The 20,908-nt window shown below is 31.9% G+C and overlaps 5 protein-coding genes across 7 annotated transcripts; 4 read left to right on the top strand and 1 right to left on the bottom strand.

Annotated features, from left to right (window-relative positions):
* The first annotated feature begins 1,462 nt into the window (after positions 1–1,462).
* Positions 1,463–3,863, top strand: LOC124848280 (transcription factor IIIA-like). Its single transcript, XM_047325923.2, has 6 exons — positions 1,463–1,700; positions 1,835–1,969; positions 2,489–2,777; positions 2,861–3,099; positions 3,206–3,349; positions 3,468–3,863. The coding sequence occupies exons 1-6, from the start codon at positions 1,572–1,574 to the stop codon at positions 3,615–3,617; spliced, it is 1,086 nt and encodes a 361-aa protein (XP_047181879.2). The 5' UTR covers positions 1,463–1,571; the 3' UTR covers positions 3,618–3,863.
* A 2,023-nt stretch (positions 3,864–5,886) lies between these two features.
* On the top strand, positions 5,887–8,355 carry LOC124848283 (putative WRKY transcription factor 31). The gene is made up of 6 exons (XM_088114153.1): positions 5,887–6,046; positions 6,161–6,247; positions 6,352–6,492; positions 6,598–6,924; positions 7,344–7,457; positions 7,593–8,355. Exons 1-6 carry the CDS (start codon positions 5,924–5,926, stop codon positions 8,190–8,192), a joined length of 1,392 nt encoding a protein of 463 aa, XP_087970279.1. The 5' UTR covers positions 5,887–5,923; the 3' UTR covers positions 8,193–8,355.
* Positions 8,356–9,465: 1,110 nt separating this feature from the next.
* On the top strand, positions 9,466–12,597 carry LOC124848290 (aspartate carbamoyltransferase 1, chloroplastic). 3 transcript variants are annotated; one of them, XM_088111177.1, is made up of 6 exons: positions 9,466–9,627; positions 10,003–10,534; positions 10,634–10,773; positions 11,643–11,816; positions 11,896–12,132; positions 12,238–12,597. In XM_088111177.1, exons 2-6 carry the CDS (start codon positions 10,021–10,023, stop codon positions 12,343–12,345), a joined length of 1,173 nt encoding a protein of 390 aa, XP_087967303.1. In that variant the 5' UTR covers positions 9,466–9,627; positions 10,003–10,020; the 3' UTR covers positions 12,346–12,597. The 3 variants fall into 3 exon arrangements, with proteins under 3 accessions (XP_087967303.1, XP_087967301.1, XP_087967302.1); XM_088111175.1 differs by having other exon boundaries at positions 10,003–10,773; XM_088111176.1 differs by lacking the exon at positions 9,466–9,627 and having other exon boundaries at positions 9,660–10,773.
* A 655-nt stretch (positions 12,598–13,252) lies between these two features.
* On the bottom strand, positions 13,253–17,241 carry LOC124848289 (adenylyltransferase and sulfurtransferase MOCS3). Its single transcript, XM_047325934.2, has 11 exons — positions 16,924–17,241; positions 16,544–16,636; positions 16,408–16,463; positions 16,183–16,247; positions 15,982–16,056; positions 15,777–15,855; positions 15,388–15,426; positions 15,148–15,256; positions 14,366–14,484; positions 14,013–14,129; positions 13,253–13,854 (listed from the first exon to the last, which is right to left on the bottom strand). The coding sequence occupies exons 1-11, from the start codon at positions 17,153–17,155 to the stop codon at positions 13,468–13,470; spliced, it is 1,371 nt and encodes a 456-aa protein (XP_047181890.1). The 5' UTR covers positions 17,156–17,241; the 3' UTR covers positions 13,253–13,467.
* A 1,383-nt stretch (positions 17,242–18,624) lies between these two features.
* On the top strand, positions 18,625–19,639 carry LOC124848288 (uncharacterized). The gene is made up of 2 exons (XM_047325932.2): positions 18,625–18,804; positions 19,282–19,639. The coding sequence occupies exons 1-2, from the start codon at positions 18,706–18,708 to the stop codon at positions 19,474–19,476; spliced, it is 294 nt and encodes a 97-aa protein (XP_047181888.1). The 5' UTR covers positions 18,625–18,705; the 3' UTR covers positions 19,477–19,639.
* Positions 19,640–20,908: the final 1,269 nt, after the last annotated feature.

Raw genomic sequence — 20,908 nt, 5'->3', positions numbered from 1 at the left:
CAATGACTCTTTTACTCGTTTATGCCAAGTGTTTTAATTATTTGATGTTACGAGGGTCAGATCCAGCATAAGTAATATTTATTCACTATCTGTTCCGTATTGCGAAAATATATTTCTTACATGTTTGTTATCGGTAAAAAGAATTAATGGATTTTATATATGTATAAATACTCGTAAAATACTTGCTGATATTTTTTTTTAAAATATAAATTCAAATAAAAAATTAATTTTTAAACTACAATTTAAATTAAATTATTAAAAAAATATTAATATAAATAAAAATTGTATTGCAATAAAATAAATTTAAATCGCTTATATCAAAATATAAATTTTAAAAAATCAATCTTTGTGTAATATAATTTCAATTTACTAAGTCTAAATGAAAAAGTATAAAGATATGAAATTAAATTTTAAATAATTATATTAATAATTTTATTTTGAATATGTGAATGTTAAAAAAATACTTAAATAAAATTAACTAATATTATTGTTGGATAATGAATATCAACCGATCATTATCATAATATTTTATTATCTACATATATTTATTGAAAATATTTATTTAATTTTATCTGTAAATATTTGTTAATAATATCTATTTAATATTGATTACAAATTCATTTAATATCTATCATAATCACCAAATAAATAATACGAAAATTGCTTTTAGTCTTCAAATTAAATTGCTTTTAGTTTCTAAAATTTAGAACAAATATTTGTTATAATACGAAAATTAACCACTTCAAATCTTTAATTATAGTACTTTTAATTCTTTTAATTTGAATGAAATGTTCTTTTTAGTTTAGAAATTTAATATATTTTAATTTTTTCTCTCTCATTTAGCTCCTTTACATAAAAAAAAATGAGGATAGAAAACATAACACTTATGCTAACCTTCGTATTTTTACATGATTAAGTTTAAATAATAAAAAATATATTTCTAATAATTTTAAAGATATAATTTATCACTTTTAAATTTCAAATAACATATTCATGATTTTATATTTGGAGACTAAAACAACATTTTTAAATTTGAAGAATTAAAAAAATTACTTTCAAATTTAAAAGACTTTAAGTATTAATTTTATATTTGAGAAACTAAAAATTAATTTAAAATTAAAAATTAAAAATTAAAAAATCGATCCAAATTTTAAGGGTTAAAATATGATTTAGATAAAATTTTTATAATAAATATTTACATCATTATACTTCTGACACGTGTCATTACTGAACTAGATACCTCTAGTCATACTGGTAACGAGTCGGAAGGCGTAAAGCTAAAAAAAGAAATATTGTTGGAAATTTAGTTATCATGAAAAAAATAACTAAAAGAAAAAATAACCAAAATTGATGAATAAAATATTTAATTTTATTATAATTTTAATTAAACCACCCAAACGGCATCGTGTAGGTCTTCTATATATATATATATTCCTAGTTGCGGTAAAACCTAGAAGCTCACACACTCTTCATTCGCAGCTTCACAAAATCGCCGCACATAACACCATCCTCATATTTACATTGAATTTCTGCACTCTTCGATTTGTTCTCTGTATCTCATCACCAAAACAATGGTTGAAGCCGTAACAATTGAAGAAAGGCCAAAGTCCAGAGATATTAGACGTTATTTCTGCCAGTACTGCGGTATCTGCAGATCCAAGAAAACCCTAATTACCTCTCACATCAATTCGCAACACAAGGTAGTTTTATTTTCTGTATTTTTGTTTGTTCTTTTGAAAAATTAAACCCTTCACAATCATCCTTATTTAAATTATTACGATTTGGTAGATGTATACGGTCATGTAAGACTTCGTTAATTTTGGTGTCTTTTTAGGAAGAGGATGAGAAGGCTAGAAAAGAAACAGATCCTGAAACGGAGTCTTCAAAATCTAACACCTGCGAGGAATGTGGTGTCACTTTCAAGAAACACGCATATTTGTTGCAGCACATGCAAAGTCACTCGCCTGAGGTATCTTTACATTCTTAAATATAAGACAATTTACAGATGGAAAATTCTGAAAGCACATGACAAACATATACTTTTTTTATCAGCAAAGAATAATAGTGCTCTAACAGAAACATATTCTTGTGTAATGTTTTATTTACTGTTGTGTTATTTGAAACATATTTTGATTGTGGGAGAAGTAGCTCTTGTTGTGACTTAATAGTATTGTTGCATTAGGCTGAAGATACAAATTTTGCAGGAATATAATCTATAAGATTCTAAAATCATTGGAAAATTATGGATTAATAGTGTGAAGCATTGGATCCCAGACAACGAACTCCAAAATGCACGAGGCAACGAGTTTAGACTTGATGGATCAGTATCAGGTAGGGAGACCTCCTGTGAAGCTCCATCAAGGATGCCTCAGTCACGCTCTTTGAATTTGAGGTTGGCAGTCTGTTCATTTGTTTCTTGTTCTTCTCGGGGTATGATGATGTTTATGTTTGGGTTTTTTGTCGTTAACCAATTTTGTGATGTTTCCAGAGGCCGTTTGTGTGTACTGTTGATGATTGTCATGCGAGTTACCGAAGGAAGGACCACCTGACTAGGCACCTTCTACTACATGAGGGGAAGACATTCAAGTGCCCTGTTGAGAACTGCAACATTGAGTTCTCTTTGCAAGGCAATATGAAAAGACACGTTGAGGAGATTCACGATGGCGGTTCCACTGCCGCCGCTGACAAAAGTCACAAACAACATGTGTGTCCAGAGATTGGCTGTGGAAAGGTTTTCAGATTTGCTTCAAAGCTAAAAAAGCATGAAGATTCTCATGGTAGGCTCTCTTTTTTGGTTTTATGTACGAATTAGTGAAATGTCCTGTTGGTTACAATTTTGAAGAAAGCCTTTATCATGCAGTTAAGCTGGAATCAATAGAGGTGGTGTGCTTAGAACCCGGTTGCATGAAGCATTTTGCTAATGACCAGGGCCTTAGAGCTCATGTAAATACTTCCCATCAATATATGACCTGTGACATTTGTGGGTCTAAGCAACTGAAGAAGAATATTAAGCGTCACCTTCGTTCACATGAAGCTGACAGCAGTTCCTCGAAGACCTTTCAATGCGAGTTTAAGGGTTGTAGCTGCACATTCTCTAAAGTAATAGTAATACATGTTAAATCTTGTGGTTGTGCATAATATTATTGAATTCTCAATTTGGTTTCGAGTGAACCTTATATTAATCTGTTCTTCATTGTGTCAACAGAAATCTAATCTTGATAAGCATAAGAAGGCTGTGCACCTTGAAGAAAAACCTTTTCGGTGTGGGTTTCCTGATTGTGGCATGAGATTTGCTTACAAACATGTGCGGGATAATCACGAAAAAACTGCTAAACATGTTTTTACCCTCGTAAGTTCTGCTTTTTTGCTTTGGTATCCGGTTGTGCCAAAAGTTATCTATCTGACAAGAAATGGTGTGTGAAAGTTTTGCTTTTGAATTGTCATACTCAAAGGTTTTTTTGATGCAGGGTGATTTTGAAGAAGCTGATGCAGAGTTCAGGTCAAGGCCGAGGGGAGGGAGGAAGAGAGAATGTCCTACTATTGAAATGTTAATCAGGAAGAGGGTTACCCCACCCAGTAGATTGGAGGATTGGTTATTTATGCAGGACAGAGAGTAGAGTGCATTGAGAATTGTATTCCCAATACAAGTATGCAAATATGTTGGTAGTATTATATATATTTAGGATTAGTATTAGTCTTAGGAGATATAGAACATGTAGGGCATCAAAGATTAAACCGTGTAAGAAATTGAAGGGAGGGAGAACCATCTTTGATTGTTCTATGTAACATATACAGTTCGTCAATTTTAAATTTGATTGAATCAATTAATAAAATAAATATAAAGAGATAACGGGTTTTAGTAATAGTCTTATTATAAAATTATTTTTTTATTTAATAATGTACATATCATATATATATATATATTTAAAATATTTAGAGTTATTTTTATTAGATAATAAAGTTTTCAATATTATTTATTCGGTTTATCCAATTGAAATCAATTACAATTCAATAAGGTGGAATATAAATAAATTAAATAATACATAAAAGTTTTATGTAGTATTTAAATAATTAAAAATAATAGCATGATCTATATTGCTGTAACACTTACGTAAGTTATAAACGAATTAGTTAAATTAGGAAATCTAATTTTAAAATAAACGATAAAGGAATTAAATAAACCAAAAGCTGAATTTGATTTTAAAAACCTATCAAATTAATTTCAAATCAACTCTGGAATAATGTAAATTTATATATATTTAAGGTTTAGTTGCTTACTTTAAAAATCTATCAAATTAACGGAATGGTTAATGTGGATGAAGTTGATAGTTTTTTTTTTAAATAGTAACCAAATTGACACAGCAATAAAACTATGAACAAAACTTATATATAAAGTCGCATAGACTACTTAAACTGACCATTCTGATCGGGTTTAGTGATGTTTTATCAAGAATTTAAAAAGAAATATTTAAATGTTGGCACTCGTATGATTCTGTTAAACGATATTTATATGAATTTTAGTATTAATTCAAGTTTAATTTGTTTTTAACTATTGTGATATTTTCACTAATACACATGTATAATATATATAATTTTGGGAATAGTATAAAATTCAATACAATGTATTACAATTCAGTAAATTTAAATTAAAATAAATAAATTATAAATTATTATTGTCATAAATTACTTCATGAGCCTTTTTCACACGTCTTTCAATATTGTTCGAACAATTTAAACATTTTATTGAATTTTTATCAAATCTTTCACATAGTATATCATATCTTATAAAGAGTTAGTCATAAAATCTTACACATAATTCCTTTTGAGAACCTATATCCAATCATAGTTACAAATTTCAATAGTTTGAATGAGAAATTTTGTTATCCAATTGATATCTTTAGTTATATAATTTAAAAACTCACTTAAAAGTTTTTGCCTAGACACTTAAAAGTTTCAACTAGGCAGGAAATAACCGAATCTTGATATAATTCCTAACATAAGGAAGCTCCTGTTTGGTGATGTTTTATTAAGTATAATTATGTGCTAGTGCGAATTTTAAAATGAAATATTATTTAGTAGTTAGCAGTTGTGGGAATCTGTTAAATGGTATCTATGAGAATTTTCAGAAAAGAATTTTAGTATTAATTCAAGTTTAACTTGTTTTTGAACTATTGTGATATTTTCACTTATACATATTCAGTAAATCTAAATTAAAAAATACGTTTGGGATATATTGAATTTAATCGAAATTCAGATTTGATAATAAAAATCTATCAAATTAACTCATACAGTAGTTTTTTTTATAAACCACTTATTCATATTTCTATTCTTAAACACAGTATAATTCTCAGATAAGTTAATTATGAAAATATATTTACTTGAAAAATAGAATGACATGCAGAAAAGCGTTGAATTTAAATAAGAGATTGCCTTTAGTCAGATGATTTCTCTGAAACCGATTCAAGACACGAAACTGATGAATATAATCTTAAAATAGTAAATTGCGCAGTCAGACATTAGTTAATAGCAAATAGTGTAAGTCAGAGTCGCTCTAATGTTCTGGTTCCTGTCCTTTCTCCAATGGCTCTTCAGAAAAGTGACACGTGTGCATCACTTCCCACACTTCCCAAATCTTTGGTCTTAGTCAAAACAAAACCCCATTTTTTGTTGCCGACTCCATTGCATCTCTCTGCCTCTTTCTCTCTCCATTTTCTCTCCCTTTAGAAAACTTGTGGGCACAACTGCATGACTCTTCTTTGATACTCATTCAACAACTTTCTTTCTAACCAAGCACACACTTATGTAAGACTTCTTCAACAGACACATACATTATATATTTAATCAACATGGAACCCTCTTCCAATCATGACATTGCTCACCCTTCTTCACATCCATTCATGTCCTTCACAGGACACCATTCCTCATGGATGCCCTCGATTTCTTCCCTCACAAGAGTAAAGAAACCCAAGATGATGATGATGAAGATGATGATAATGATAATGATAATGACATTCATCATCGTCAAACCCTCGACTTTCATGTAGATGTATGTGCTTTTTACATCCATCCATGCAAACTCATATATTTCTTCACATTTTTAAACCTAACCCTAGTTCGCTATGTGAAAATCTTATGTTTTTGTAATGTTGTTCATCTATAGACCAGTTTGGATCTCCTTACCAAGAACACGGGTGGCAACAGATCAGTTGAAGAAAGTGATGCTTTGGAAACTATGGATGAAAAGAGGGTAAGTGAATATTTGTGTCAGTGTTGTATATTAATGCAATTTCAGCACACAAAGTAGGCAAATTTTATAATATGTAATTAGTTTATTTATTCTTATGGGTACAGTTTGTAGCTTTGGTAACTGAATTGCATCAAGTGAATGCTGAAAATCAAAGATTAAGAGAGTTGATCGATCAGATGAACAATAACAGCAACGCCGTACGCATGCAACTTATCAAGATAACGCAGAAGCAGCATAACCTACGGGTAATTTATTTGTTTATTTATTTATGTATTTCTACAACTCGTCGATTATCAAAGAATATATACGGTGTAGAACATACGTATTGTTTTTTGCTTGGTTTTGTGTAGAAGAATGGAGTGGATGGAGAGAAAGAAGAGATGGTTCCGAGGTCATTTTTAGACATTGGTGTGGCTGAAAAGGATGAGGCTTCGCAGCAACCCTCAGAGGAAAAACTCAGAGAGAGCAAAAGCGTGGTTGATTTGATGCATCGGTGTAAGGGTAATGAGAAAGATGTTGAAGATAAGTTGGATTGTGGAAGGGAAAGCTCAAAAGCTAGAATGGAAGGTGACCAAGAACTTTCTAATAAAGTTCCTAAATTGGATCAAAATTCAGAAACCTTGTCAATGATCAAGAAAGCCCGTGTGTCAGTTCGAGCAAGATCAGACTCCACAATGGTTAGTAAACTAAATAATAAGCAGAAATGAAATTGGCAAATGCAACTATGTATAATATTGTGCATGTATTAGCACCAAGTTAATTATTTCACAAAAATTCAGTATATCTAATTAATGTGTTCTATGAAAGACCACTATGGATTATGAGAAATTAGGAGTTAATGTTGAGTTGGATGTGTAAAATATAATAGAAAGCAAATTTGATGATCCAAAACATATTTAGCTAGAAGCTTTTGCGACTTTCGATACAGTGATCATTAGCATAAACATATAACACCCATCTTTAACTAATAAGGAATTGTTGTAAATTTTATGAGATTATAGCATGAAAATTCATATAACAATTTTAAAAGTTGATTAACAAATGAATCATATATGTAGAAATTATTGATTCAAGAGAAATTTCATTATTATAACAGATTGCAGATGGATGCCAATGGCGAAAGTATGGGCAGAAGATGGCAAAAGGGAATCCATGTCCAAGGGCCTATTATCGTTGCACAATGAGTACAGGCTGCCCAGTGCGTAAACAAGTATGCATGCTTCAAAACTGACTTACTTTTGCACTAAAATCATAAAAAAAAAAAAACACACTTTTATCTCTAACATGAGCACATTATAAAGAAACAACGTCGTACACGAACAAGACATGTTATGTTTGTTGACAGGTACAAAGGTGTGCAGAAGATCGAAGTGTGTTGATCACTACATATGAAGGACAGCATAACCATCCACTTCCTCCCACAGCTCAGGCAATGGCCTCAACCACATCTGCAGCTGCTTCAATGCTTCTTTCTGGATCAATGCCAAGCTCAGATGGCCTAATCAATCCAACCATTTTGGAAAATGCTTCACTTCCATGCTCTCAAAACATGGCAACTCTCTCTGCCTCAGCTCCATTTCCCACCATCACTCTCGATCTCACTCAAAATCCTACCAATTCCTCACACCACCAAAGGGATCCACACAACCAACTTAGCCTCCTTTCTCCCCTTTTGGCTCAGAAGTTCATGTCAGTTCCAAAATTATTCGGACACTCACTGTGTGATCAAACTAAGCTTGCTGGCTTACATGAATCTCAGGGAATGGACGCTGCAGCTCCATCGTTTGCTAACTCACTGAATGCAGCAACTGCTGCTATCACTGCAGACCCCAATTTCACTGCTGCACTTGTGGCAGCCATAACATCTGTCATGGGAAGTTCACATTCAAACACCAGTGGTACCAGTAATACCACTGGCGATCACCACTGCAATAATAATGCATGAGACCTTCGGAAATTGGTTTAGTTCATGTTTTCTTTCTTATTCAAGATAGTTATAGATTTTTTTAGTTGGTTCATTTCATGCATGCCAAGGATCTTAATCTCTATATTATAGTCTTCTTTATTTGAAATTGTTATCTTAATAATGCATTCTGTTTTTAATGCTTTTGATATGGCCAATAGAATAAAAATTGTTTTTTTTTTCATGTGTGCTCTGCAAAAGTAGTTGAACGTTTCTGCAGTTTCTGGTCTTGTGCTTGACAATTCTAATGACCAAACTATATTAGAGAGTTTTTATCTTATCGATTCGTTAAAAATAATTTATAATAAGATTTTTAATTTGGTCTTTTGTATTTCAAAATAATTAATGTTATGTTTATCTTCTAAAATGTCATTTAATCACGTCACCAAGGTAAGTTTATTGATTTTAATAATAAATAGGCTAAGCGACAGTTTATTTTGGTCTATTTTACGAGATAGATATATACAACTTAAGAGAATTAAATATCCAACCCAACTCACTTTTTCTGTAGTGGACGTAACTTATCTTATATTGTGATATTTACTTTGAACAAATTTCTTATTTTTAAATTTATTTTGAAAATTTGATATAGTGTATTTTGTGTTGATGGTTGGACTCATTTTTCACACCATTTATGGTCCAAACTTAGTTTAAATCCATAATTTTCATATGAATAAAATTAAAAGAACATGTTTTACATCTTGAATAAGATAAAAAAAATTATTTAAAATCATATTAAAAACTTCTAAAAAACAGTGGTTTTGAAAAAAATAAATGAGTTGGAATGATTCTTTTTAGAAAGTAAGGTAAAGTAAATTCACTTTTTTTTATCAAAAAATCATATTTAGCTAGCATCATCATGTAGTTTAAGAGATCAAGTATCAATTTATGATGACAATTAAATTAAATTAAACTCATTTTAAAAGTAAAATAAATAGCCAAAATATAGTTGACCTATGTATTATAATAAATTTATTTGTGTGTGTGTGTATACTTTGTAAGTTATCTATGGTCTATAGTAAAAAAAAAACACCATTTAGCAAAAACAAATGGATGAATGAAGAAAACTGTTTTCTGCACCCCTAATGAATTGTTCTGCATTGATCCGGAGAGTTCCTTTTACCTTTTTTCTAAATTTCAAAAATATATTTTGGAATAAATGAGAAGTAAAAGAAAAAAAGGTTGAAAATAACCATCAAGCGGCCCAAAATGCAGCTTGGACATCACAAATGTTGGCCCATTATTGAAAAGAAAGGTTTACTTTTTGATTTTGAAAGCAGGTCGTCTCCTCTTGAAGCCTGCGAAGGCAACACACATTGTTCCTTCTTGCAGAGTCGAAACACAGTTTTGTAGCCGTTGTCTGCCTTCAAATAAAATAAATAAATAAATTACTCATTTCCTACAAACGATCTTCACGGTATTCTATTTCATCATCATAACTTTTCATTCTGATTTCAATAAAGTATTGGATTGGTCATGCTTCCACTATTATTACTTTTTTTTCTCTCGTGATTTTTAGTAGTTGTTTTTTTCGCCCGGATTCCGTTGCCGTCTTTTTTCAAGCGTGGTTTTTAAGCATATACCTTTATGCTCCTCTTTTTTGTTGGCATTAAAAGAGTGATTCCACTTATACCAGTTTATTCTATTTCCACTTCTTTAAATTTCATTTCAACTTACTTTTTGTGCCCTTTTGCTTACCATCTTCAGAGTTGAAGGATTTGAGATTTGAGCGTGCAATTTATGGTTTTTTGTGTGCTTTTGTGATAATATATAAGTATTCTGTCTTGTGTAGTCGCTCTAATAGAACACAATGAGTGCTGCGTCTTTGTTGTTCTCCTGCTCTATGCATGTGGGTGTGTTTCATCCCAAGCTGGCTGCAAAATCCTCTGTTTGTTGTTTTCACAATCAGCCCTGGAATTATTTGAAGCCAAAAACATCATTTGGGCATTCTGGGATCTCGGAAAAATCTAAACTTTCACGTAAAGGTGATGAGATTATGTGGAGGGCAGGGGCTCTTCAAGTTGAAAGTGCTCCCTCCTCTGTGGGGCAAAATTTTCAGTTTGATGATGTCATTGAGGCCCAGCAATTTGACAGAGAGACTCTCAATGCCATTTTTGAAGTTGCGAGGAGCATGGAGAGCATTGAAAGCAATTCATCTGGGAGCCAAATGCTTAATGGTTACCTCATGGCTACCTTGTTTTATGAGCCATCCACTAGAACCAGGCTTTCATTTGAATCCGCCATGAAAAGATTAGGTGGGGACGTTCTCACAACTGAGAATGCAAGGGAGTTTTCATCTGCTGCTAAAGGAGAAACGCTCGAAGGTATGTCCTGTCAATTAACGTTGCAATGTTTTTTTAGTGGGTGCATTTCATTGTTGTTCTATCTAAAATTGGAGTTTTGTGGAACTTTACTTCTTGCAGATACTATAAGAACTGTTGAAGGTTACTCTGATATAATTGTGATGAGACACTTTGAAAGTGGTGCTGCAAAAAGAGCAGCAGCAACTGCTAGCATTCCTGTAATCAATGCAGGGGACGGCCCTGGACAGCATCCCACCCAGGTATGAAGAATTTGCCGAAATTAGTAGAGTTTAGAAACCATTGCACAGAGAATGTCAAGTAGATATTATCATGGTATGATTTACTTTTCAAAGTAATCTTGAGCTGCGGCCTACATGGATAGAGTACTTTTTTACTGCAAAAATTGCATAGTTTGGCGTTTGCTATGCACCTTTTTGTTATAGCCATTTTCAGCATTGCATTGGATCGTTTGTTTCCGAGAATTGTTACTCTTCTTAAGGAAAGGAGGTTACATTTTTTGTATGTAAAGTGTATTACGTTGTGACAGAAACTTTAAAACAAACCCCTTAACTCTGCTGATGCTGTCACATGGTATTTGAAACAGAAAGGTTCATATCTTTTCCTTACAATTCCTGAGAAGTTGATTGGGTAGAACTGGTCTATAATTACCAATGCTATTAGTGTAAACTTAATTAATCGAGTCCTACCTTAAGACTTTGTTCAAGATATTGCACATTCTTTTCACCTGGGGGATAAGAAATTTATTCAGTAAACCCAAAAAGTGCTGGATGTACAAAAAGCCTGATTAGAAGCCGAAAACTGATTGAAGTACAAATCTTAAAATGTTTACACTTTTTTGGTGAAATGCTTGTGATCTAGAACATTATGGATTTTTCCACCTAAAAGTTCCTTCAATAACTTCTTATGTACTTTATTTACACTTTACAAGATGAGTCAATGTTTGTCTCTTCTTTAGTGTTTTTCATGTAGAGCAAGAAAATGCAGTCAAGGGGAAATTTTTATGACTTTATTGTTTGCCCTGCATTCTTCTAAAGTTTAATAATTTGAGTGGTAAATGCTTGATTTGATTTTTGAGCCTCAAAACTCTTTTCTTCATTAAACTGCACAGGCACTGCTAGATGTTTATACCATTGAAAGAGAGATAGGAAAACTGGATGGAATTAGAGTTGGGCTTGTGGGAGACCTTGCTAATGGGAGGACTGTTCGCTCACTTGCATACTTACTAGCCAAGTATGAGAATGTGAAAATTTATTTTGTCTCTCCTAACGTGGTTAAAATGAAGGTAACTGCTGCTGCAAATTCTGGTTATGCCATGCCAAGTACACGACACAAGTTCTAAAATGTTTTTTGTTTTATCATAGGATGATATAAAAGAGTATCTGACATCAAAGGGAGTGGAGTGGGAAGAAAGTGCTGATTTGATGGAAGTGGCTTCTAAGTGTGACGTGGTTTATCAAACTCGCATTCAGAAAGAAAGATTCGGAGAGAACATTGATCTTTATGAGGAGGCACGAGGCAAGTACATTGTGAACAAAGATGTCCTGAGGGTGATGCAAAAACATGCTGTGGTTATGCACCCTCTTCCAAGACTTGACGAGGTAAAACACCTAGGAATTATTGACATGGCATTGTATCATGTATTCTTGTTATGAACACAAGCTTTGAGATTCAATAAACTAAATTCTTCCCATAATTTCATGCAGATCACAGTGGATGTTGATAGTGATCCAAGAGCTGCATACTTTAGGCAGGCAAAGAATGGTCTATATATTCGGATGGCACTCTTAAAGGTATTGCTTCTTGGTTGGTAAGGATTTCATTCACTTTTCAAAGTGAATGGAGTTATCTAAGGGTTTTCTTCATTTCCTTTTCTTGGATTTTAGCTTGTTTTTCTATCATGTTGACATCATTTCTCACATTTAGATCGATGTTGGGAGGTATTACATCTGCGTCTATAAGTAAATGGACGTGGTTACTCATGATGTATCTAAACTACTGTGTTTCCAAACACAGTTTTTTTTTTCTATCTCTAGGATTCAGAAAAAAAGTGACAATTAAAATCTTCTTTGTGAGTGAAAATTTCCTTCATATGCAGTCACCAACCTAAATGATACGATTAATTGGTGTATAAAGTGCGAGCTTAGTTTAAAAATGGATGTACAATCTTTTGTTCTTTGAAATTATTAATCATTGACGCGTTGCTACGCTAACATCATAACGATTACATCAATTAACAAGTGGAATATCACAAGGTAGAAAATTCCCATCGAACGATTACATCAATTAACTTCATTGCTACTATTATTAGAATGGCAGTTGGCTTGTGTATCTCTCCCCTATTTTAGTGTATCTTTTAATAAAATTATGGGTTTTAAATAACTTAAAATAGTAACTTTAGAATGTAGGTTCTCCACCTTCGTTCGTCTATTGTTAATATAGGTTTTATACTCGTTATAATAATAAGTAACTTCAAAATTTAAACTTCTACTTTAGTATTTTGAACAAAATATTTGATTATTTTATGTTGGAAATTTATTTTAATTTTCAAAAAACATAAATAGAGAGAAAATATGGACATACATTTCCCTTTTTTATACATGAGATCCACCCAAACCATTTCTCTTCTAAAAAAATGAAAGCCTACACTTGTATCGTAACTTAAGATAACTTAACATTAGATACTTCCATATTTGTAATATGATGTTACCACAGCAAACATACAAAAAGTAACTATTACAGCGTGAATTTTAAATTGTACCCAACAAAAAGAATCAGGTAAAAGGTAATAGGCTACAGTTTTCTACAACAATGCATGGCCAAGAGTATCGTGAATAACTTAAAATAGAAAACGGAAGCAGCATCACTGATTAATACAATAACTTCAAGCAGGAGTATAACTTGAAAGTATTTTCTTACACAGCTAAGGGTGTCAGCTAATATGTAGGGAACTTGGGATCCACGTTGTATGCCCAAGACTCTAAGCCCCCAACAATGTCCTTGGCAGATGTGAAACCCATTTTGTGAAGACACTGAACAGCCCTTTGAGAATCATTTCCCCTTCTGCACACTACATATAATTGTGCACCTGATCCAGAAACTAGACCACTGTCCTCTTTCTTCAAAGCTGCTGATATTTCAGGTAGCCGAGACTCTAACGTTGAGAGTGGAATGTTCAGGGACTTCGGTAGAGATACAATCTTGAAATGGTGAGCTGGTCTAACATCAACCAGCACATGTGGTTCCTTCTTAAGAATTATTTCACTGTATTCCTTGCTGCTGATTCTAGATTCACTCGGAAGTAGATGTAACTTCAAAGGAGGCTGCATAGGCAATTAATGACATTGAAAATATCAAAATAATTTCATCGAAGGCAATATTATTAACAGCAGTCTCATCCAATACAAAATAAAGTACACCCAACTTAGAACCAAGTTTATCTAAATACAGGAGAGGTGAAAGGCAAGAATAAAAAAAATACCACACGCAAGGGAGTCTCGGTGAACTTCTCATAATCAAATTCTTGGAATTTCTGCTGTGTAAATGTTGCATTTTCTCCACATGCTTCACAATGCATAGACCTTCCTCTAATTTTGACCTGTGCAATTAAAACATAATCAGTAACAAATAAATATGATCTTGCTATGGAAAACCCATAGTATAATTGTTTTGACTCATGTATATTCAGTGCACTACTAGAGGAAAAACATTCAAACAAATAATGAGATTTCATCAATTATTACAAATCATAAGAGGGTGTTGGCAAGATTGTGTTAAGAGAGAACGTCTCCAGCATTTCTCAAATCCTAATAGACATTGGAGTTCCTAACATACAATACGAATCCTTCCAGACAATGCATCCAAGAGAAGCATCCTTCCTGAGAGTGGTTCACCAACAGCAGCCGCAATCTTAATAGCCTCAAGAGCCTGGAGACAGCCAATTATACCAGGAACTGAAAATGATAAGAGCAAATGTCAAAAAAAACAGAAGAGTAGCCAGACAAAAAATAAAAAGGTAATAATGAGAAGTAAAGCAAGTTGAATGATAAAAAGTCCAGCATCTATAAATCATAGTTTAGCAAAATGAAATATAAATAAAACAACTTAAACATTCAAAACAAATTGAATCTTAGCCAATAAGTCTCACTAAAGGGAACCTTACTGCTAAACAAAGAATAAATCGCAATATGCCTCACATCACCCTTCTAGCTTACAATTCTTATTAAACTTCTTGACCCTTTGATTCCCCATTTTAAATTTCCTTCCTTGTATAGTATAGTACCATTCATGATATTAGAAAAACTGGTGGTTGTGAACCAGTGAATCTACAAAAAACCTTCCCTTCTTCAGTTAAACTTGATGGCTTAAAATATAAAGATACTTCCCCATTTATAGAGACAGATTTGGTAGAAAGGAATCACACAATCAGACTAAATACCTAGTTGTCACCAATAATTTAAGTATACATTACCACAAATCAATGACTCAACTTTGTAATGAACACAGGAGATCAGAAGAATTGTCTTTTGGTTGGCATTGTTTCTTATGTAAACATCTCTTAGACTAGCAATGAAAAGTAAAATTGATTCAGTTCACAAAAGCACTAGTAAATTTACCTACTCCAAGAACTCCACCCTCAGCACAACTTTGGCATGCCGTTCTAGGTGGTGGCAACGGAAAGAGGCATCTATAGCACGGACCACCTTTGTAATTGTAGACAGTAAGCTGAAGAATAAGTTTCCATTGTTAAAACTTAAATTATGCGACATAATCAAGCATACATGATGACTTGTCCTCCATAAAGAATTATGCAACTTAAATGCTCGAAAGAAAAAAAAAATAATTTAGACATGTACCTGCCCCTCCATTCCCAATGCAGCACCTGAGACAAGAGGCTGCATCATAAAAAAATAATTAATAAGTTGTCCCTTAAATCACATTACGTACATAGCTATAAAATAAATCCATATAATTGCAATTTTTCAAATTTATAAAAAAATTGATGCTTAGTGATTACAAATATTTTAAAGATAATAACTCATGACAGATACACTTTAAAATTATTAGTAGGCAACAGCGTAGGAGCAAGCATAACTTCCATTTTTTTTTAATGAATGTCAATATTATACAAAATAATGCTGACTTCGGAGTTGCATTCAGGGAGGTCAAAATCTTAGAATAACAAGTGAAAAGGCTCGTGTTGCATCAATTAAATTTGCTCATACATCAAAACATTAGCACTTACCTTTCCTAGTACCACGCAGCAATCACTGATCAAGTACCTGGTAGGAGCATTATCTGTTGCATCTACGATTATATCATATCTACCAAATTTGTATAATTAAAACATAGAAAAACATGGTTAGTCATAACATTCAATGTTAAATGCAAGCATAGAAGGAAGAGGCCTGAAGCAAAAACAAAGATCAATCAGATTATAGAAATTATACTTGCTAAGAATTTCCAAAGCATTAGAAGTCCGCAAAGCTTCTTCATGTTCCACAACTTCAATAGTGGAGTTGACCCTAACAATCAAAACATCTTAGTTCCAAGGACAATGATGATTCAAGCATTTGAAAAAAAAAAATATAATTCGGTTTGTCCACAAAAAATTGATGTGATGAATAGTAGTAGGTAAGAGAGCAACATACGAGAGACAAGCAGCAGCGGCAGATTTCACTTTTGGCTTACCAACATATGCTTCTGTGTGGATAACCTGAAACAAAGTAAGAACTTGTCAAAACTAATAATCGTAGTGAAGTTAAAAGAAAAACAGTAAATGAACACCAGATATAAACATATGAAAAATACACAAGGTACATGTTGTACCTGCTATGCCTAAAAGGGATGAGAGGGAAAAACAGACAATACTGTACCTGCCTATGCATATTATTCAGCTCAACCACGTCATGATCAACAATACCCAAGCGCCCTGAGTGTAGATTTTAAAAAGTAAGCTTCAAAATTGTATAGACTAAAACAAGAACGATACTTAAAAAGAGTGATATTTACCAACACCAGCAGCTGCAAAGTATAACAATGCAGGCGCACCCAATCCACCAGCTCCCACAACCAAAATCGATGACTTCAACAGATTTGCCTGCCCTGCTCCCGACAAACGCAAAAAATTATGAACATTTTCCACAAAAATAAAAGAGATTAGCAAATAGAGTTCTATGTCTGATGTCTATTTTTCCCAACACATGGCAAAAAGCAACACATTAAGATTACCAATTGTTATGGTTACCATAAAGCAATTGCAACATGAAACTGTACTATATTTAATACTTGAGCATACATATGCAATGAATACGATTATTCCTTCGTTAAGTTAAATATAGTTAAGCTAATGTAGCATGATAAGTAAGGATATAAAATATTGAAGACAAGACCTTCAACACCAAAGGAAGGAAGCATAAGATGACGACTGTATCTGTGGATCATGTCCTGCGTCAAACCGTTTGTGGGGTACGAAGAAGGATAAGAAGAGCCATTGGGGGGTGCGGCGTCGTTTCGGAGATTAATCTCTCTGAGTTGAGCTTCAAGCACAGATATTTTATCCTCAATTTTTGCCTTTGCATCCTTCAGTGAATCTAGTTCCCGGAGAATCTCCGACGCCGACATGGCAACACCGCAGACTCCTGTGACTTTGCACTCCCCTGATCCAGCGCCACACTCACCAAAACCAAACCAGGGTTTTTCTACCCGAAATTTTACTGTTCAAAATAAGTTTGGTGATGGATGTTTTAATAATTAATTATTCGTCCATATTTAATTACAAATCTGATTTTTAATATGAATATATTTTTTACTTTTGTGCTTGTAAGTCAATTTATTTAGTTTTCATATTCACTATTTTAATTTTTTAGTCCTTCTAAATTTTTTAAATAGGGGCTAAAAGAGATTATAAATAAAATATATAAATATTAAATAATACATATTCAAGAATTACAATTTTTTTTTCATTTCTAATCATTTCAAGATAAAATAAGTAAAATGTTTTATATTTAAAAAGATAAATTAAATTAAATATGTTGTTTTACAAAATATACTTTTAAAAAAAAATTAATACGATAACACTGTTCAACATTGTAAAAGAAAACTACTCGTTGGATGTTCCTAATATTTTCCCTAGCAAATTGGAAGCTAAAGTGAGTTGGAATATAAAATATTTTATAAGTATCTCAATATAATATTTAGTATACGATTATATTTTTAATAAAAAAATTAAAGTAAAATGTTAACATTTTAAGGTATCAAAAGTGAATTTTCTTATTAGTGTCTAAATATATCTTATTATTGAATGTGATGTTAAGATTTATGAAATGACAAGTAATCTAGTGATGCAATAACACTCGTAAAAAAATATGGCAAACTTACTTTTAAAACTCAAATTTGTCTATGTAATTAATCGGTTATATAATATCACATTTTTCAAATTGCTTTTTAACATCATCTCGTTTAAATTTATATGTATATTTTTTTTTTCATTAATGCATAAATTAAAAAGAATAATATATCCTTTATTGATTGTATATAAATAAGATAATTTTTAAAAAAATTATAGAATTTAGAATTTAGTATCTTAATTATTTTAATAGTAAACCTTTCTTGATTTCTAATAATACTTATTCTTTTGTGGTACAACTAATTTTTGTTTCCTTCTTAACCTTTGTCTCTACATCAAAATTTCTTAAATCTCAAAAAACTATCCATCAACATACTTTGACCATCAAAACAAGAAATAGCTAGTTGCACAAAATTGTCAGTAATTGACATATACTACTACACTCCCCTTCCAAGTTTACAATTGCAAATAGAGAATAATTAAGAAGAACTCTCTTACTATTGATTAAACAATAAATCTTTTAAATAAATAAACAAAAATTTGACTGAATAAAAAAAATCTAAAGTACTTCTTAAAAATAAGAAAAATAACCATCGTTAACACTCTTCCTTCTTACTATAAAAAAATAAAAACTTATCTAACTTCAAAAGGTCTTTTAAGCAATGGCAAAGACGTGAATATCTGCAGTATGTTCAGGTGTAATCTTGTCTTTTTGTTTTCTATACAAGCAGACATCAGACACCACAGTGCTAGAAAGACTTGAATTCCCATTACAATATTTTTACCAACTACTCACTCTCAAACATACACAGGGGAGAGAGAAATCATGGTTGGTGGTCACTTCCACACCATTCTCCATGCCACTTCAAGATCATCCTTGCTAAAGTCCACTACCAGTAAGCCATTCTTCAACAACACAATCAAGGTATCTGAGAATTTTAATTTCTCCTTTCACTCCTTCCACTTCAATTTCCCTCTTTCATGCAGTGTACTACTCTTTGTAATTGTGTTACCCACTTTCTGTGAAAAGTTTTATTCCTTTGTAAGAATAACCCCTCCAGGAAATTAAATTACACATATGAAAAGTTGAATCTTATGTTCATCATATTCAGATTCATTTTGCTTTTGGTTGGAAGCAAGTTTTAGTTAACTTTTTTGTGTGTTTGAGATGGAAAAATTCTGCAATTTGAAGGAAGGTTTTCAGTTTTCTGCATAACCCAGTTCTTGAAAGTGAAAATCTTGACGTAGGGTTGGATTAAAACCCTGAAAGGAATGCTGAAAGTGCAAGCAACTCAGAGGGGTTTGCTATAGGAGTAGTGAAAACTAATGAGTTTTACTGTGCTGCTGAAAGTGGTGTACTGGTTTTTGGTTATTGAACTAAGGAATTAATAATTTGTATCAGAATTATGGACAAGCAAGCAATGGAAACCGTAGCCGTTTGATGGAAGAGAGGGCACCCTCCACAGCTGAAGAATTCCAAAGAGTTGCTGAGGAAAAAGCCAGGGAGACGAAGGAAGGGGTAGCAACTCAGAATGTTGACAAGTTATGTGATGGTGCACAAATTGGTGACTCCAAGATTGGATCTGTCAAGAACTGAGATTATAATTTAGAAACCTTTTATCTGAGCTATCAGATTTCTATCTGTTATGTGCAACTATAATAAGATTATGTTATTTTCCATGAGCTTAATTGTAAGTGTTTTCTGCAGCAGCAGCAGCAGAAGAAGAAAAATAATTTAAGGTTTCAGTCTTTTACAGAGATATTATCAACCATTATGGGCCCATATGTGTTCATCCTTCATGTAACGTTTAGAAAATATAATAAGATTGATTTGATAGATTTAAAACCATGGAAAGAGAGATCGGTTTAACCCTCTTGTAACATATACTAGCATTGTGAATCTAAAAAAACTTGAAGTTCTGGGTTTCTAACTTTGGAATAACAAAAAATCTGGGGAAAACCTTCGACATCCTTGAAATGAGACTCTTCTTATTTTATCAGAGTATATGTCAAAGGTATTTATGTCAAAACATGAATATAGTTGAGATAATTGTAAACATAAATCTAAAAACAGTTAATGTACCTTTATTTATGTATATGAACTTATTTTTTAATTATGATAAACAGTAAATACATTTATGAGATATCTAAATAGATGTTTCAGCTATTTTGAACAAATTTTCAGACAGCAGTATCTCTTTTGGATAGATATATTATCTATAAGATTATTTTTTTTTATCAAACAGTAATTTTATAATTATTAATAAAAATATTTTCTCATAAAGAATGAGTATGTTGAAAATCTTAAATCTATTGTATATATTAAACAAAAATGCATGGGAACAATAGCACTAAACAAGTTGGTTTGTACTTTAAAAATAAATTACATTATGTTTGGATCATCTCAGAGAAATAGGTAAGAGAGATTAAGCACTGATGAAAGGATTAACTAATTCATGTAAAAGACTTTGATATTATCTTTTATTTAAAACTTTATAATATCGAATTTGCATATATATATATATATATATATATATATATATATATATATATATATATATATATATATATATATATTGTTTTGTAATGAATAAAGAGACATGGTTGTAGAAGGTTTAATACATATATACCTCTCTATTGTGGTATTGTCTGTTTTAAATTAAATTTTTATGATTTTTTTTTTAGATCAGGTCAAAGTGTTTCTTATTAATGTTGGAAGTCTCACATCGACTAGAGATAAGGTCAATTCATACTTTATAATTGAGTGTAAACCTCATCCTACAAACTGGTTTTATGGGATTGAGTTAGGTTTAAGTTCATTTCTAACAACCAATTTGAAATCTCTTAGCAATGAAAATATGTATATACAAACTCACATATCTTGTTTTATCTTATAAAGGATTTTGTTTATATATGATACCAATACTTGGAAATTTATTGTTTTTAACAAGATTAGTTTGATACGTCTAATGTGTTGTATGACAGAGCAAAATAAACAATTGTGTGTATAATGTAGCTAGCCTTTTTCT

This window comes from Vigna umbellata, chromosome 4, assembly GCF_029865625.1.
Source record: "Vigna umbellata cultivar VRB3 chromosome 4, Vumbellata_1.0, whole genome shotgun sequence".
Taxonomy (NCBI): domain Eukaryota; kingdom Viridiplantae; phylum Streptophyta; class Magnoliopsida; order Fabales; family Fabaceae; genus Vigna; species Vigna umbellata.
Note: the sequence above shows the minus strand (reverse complement) of the source record. Positions and strands in the feature narration are given on the sequence as shown.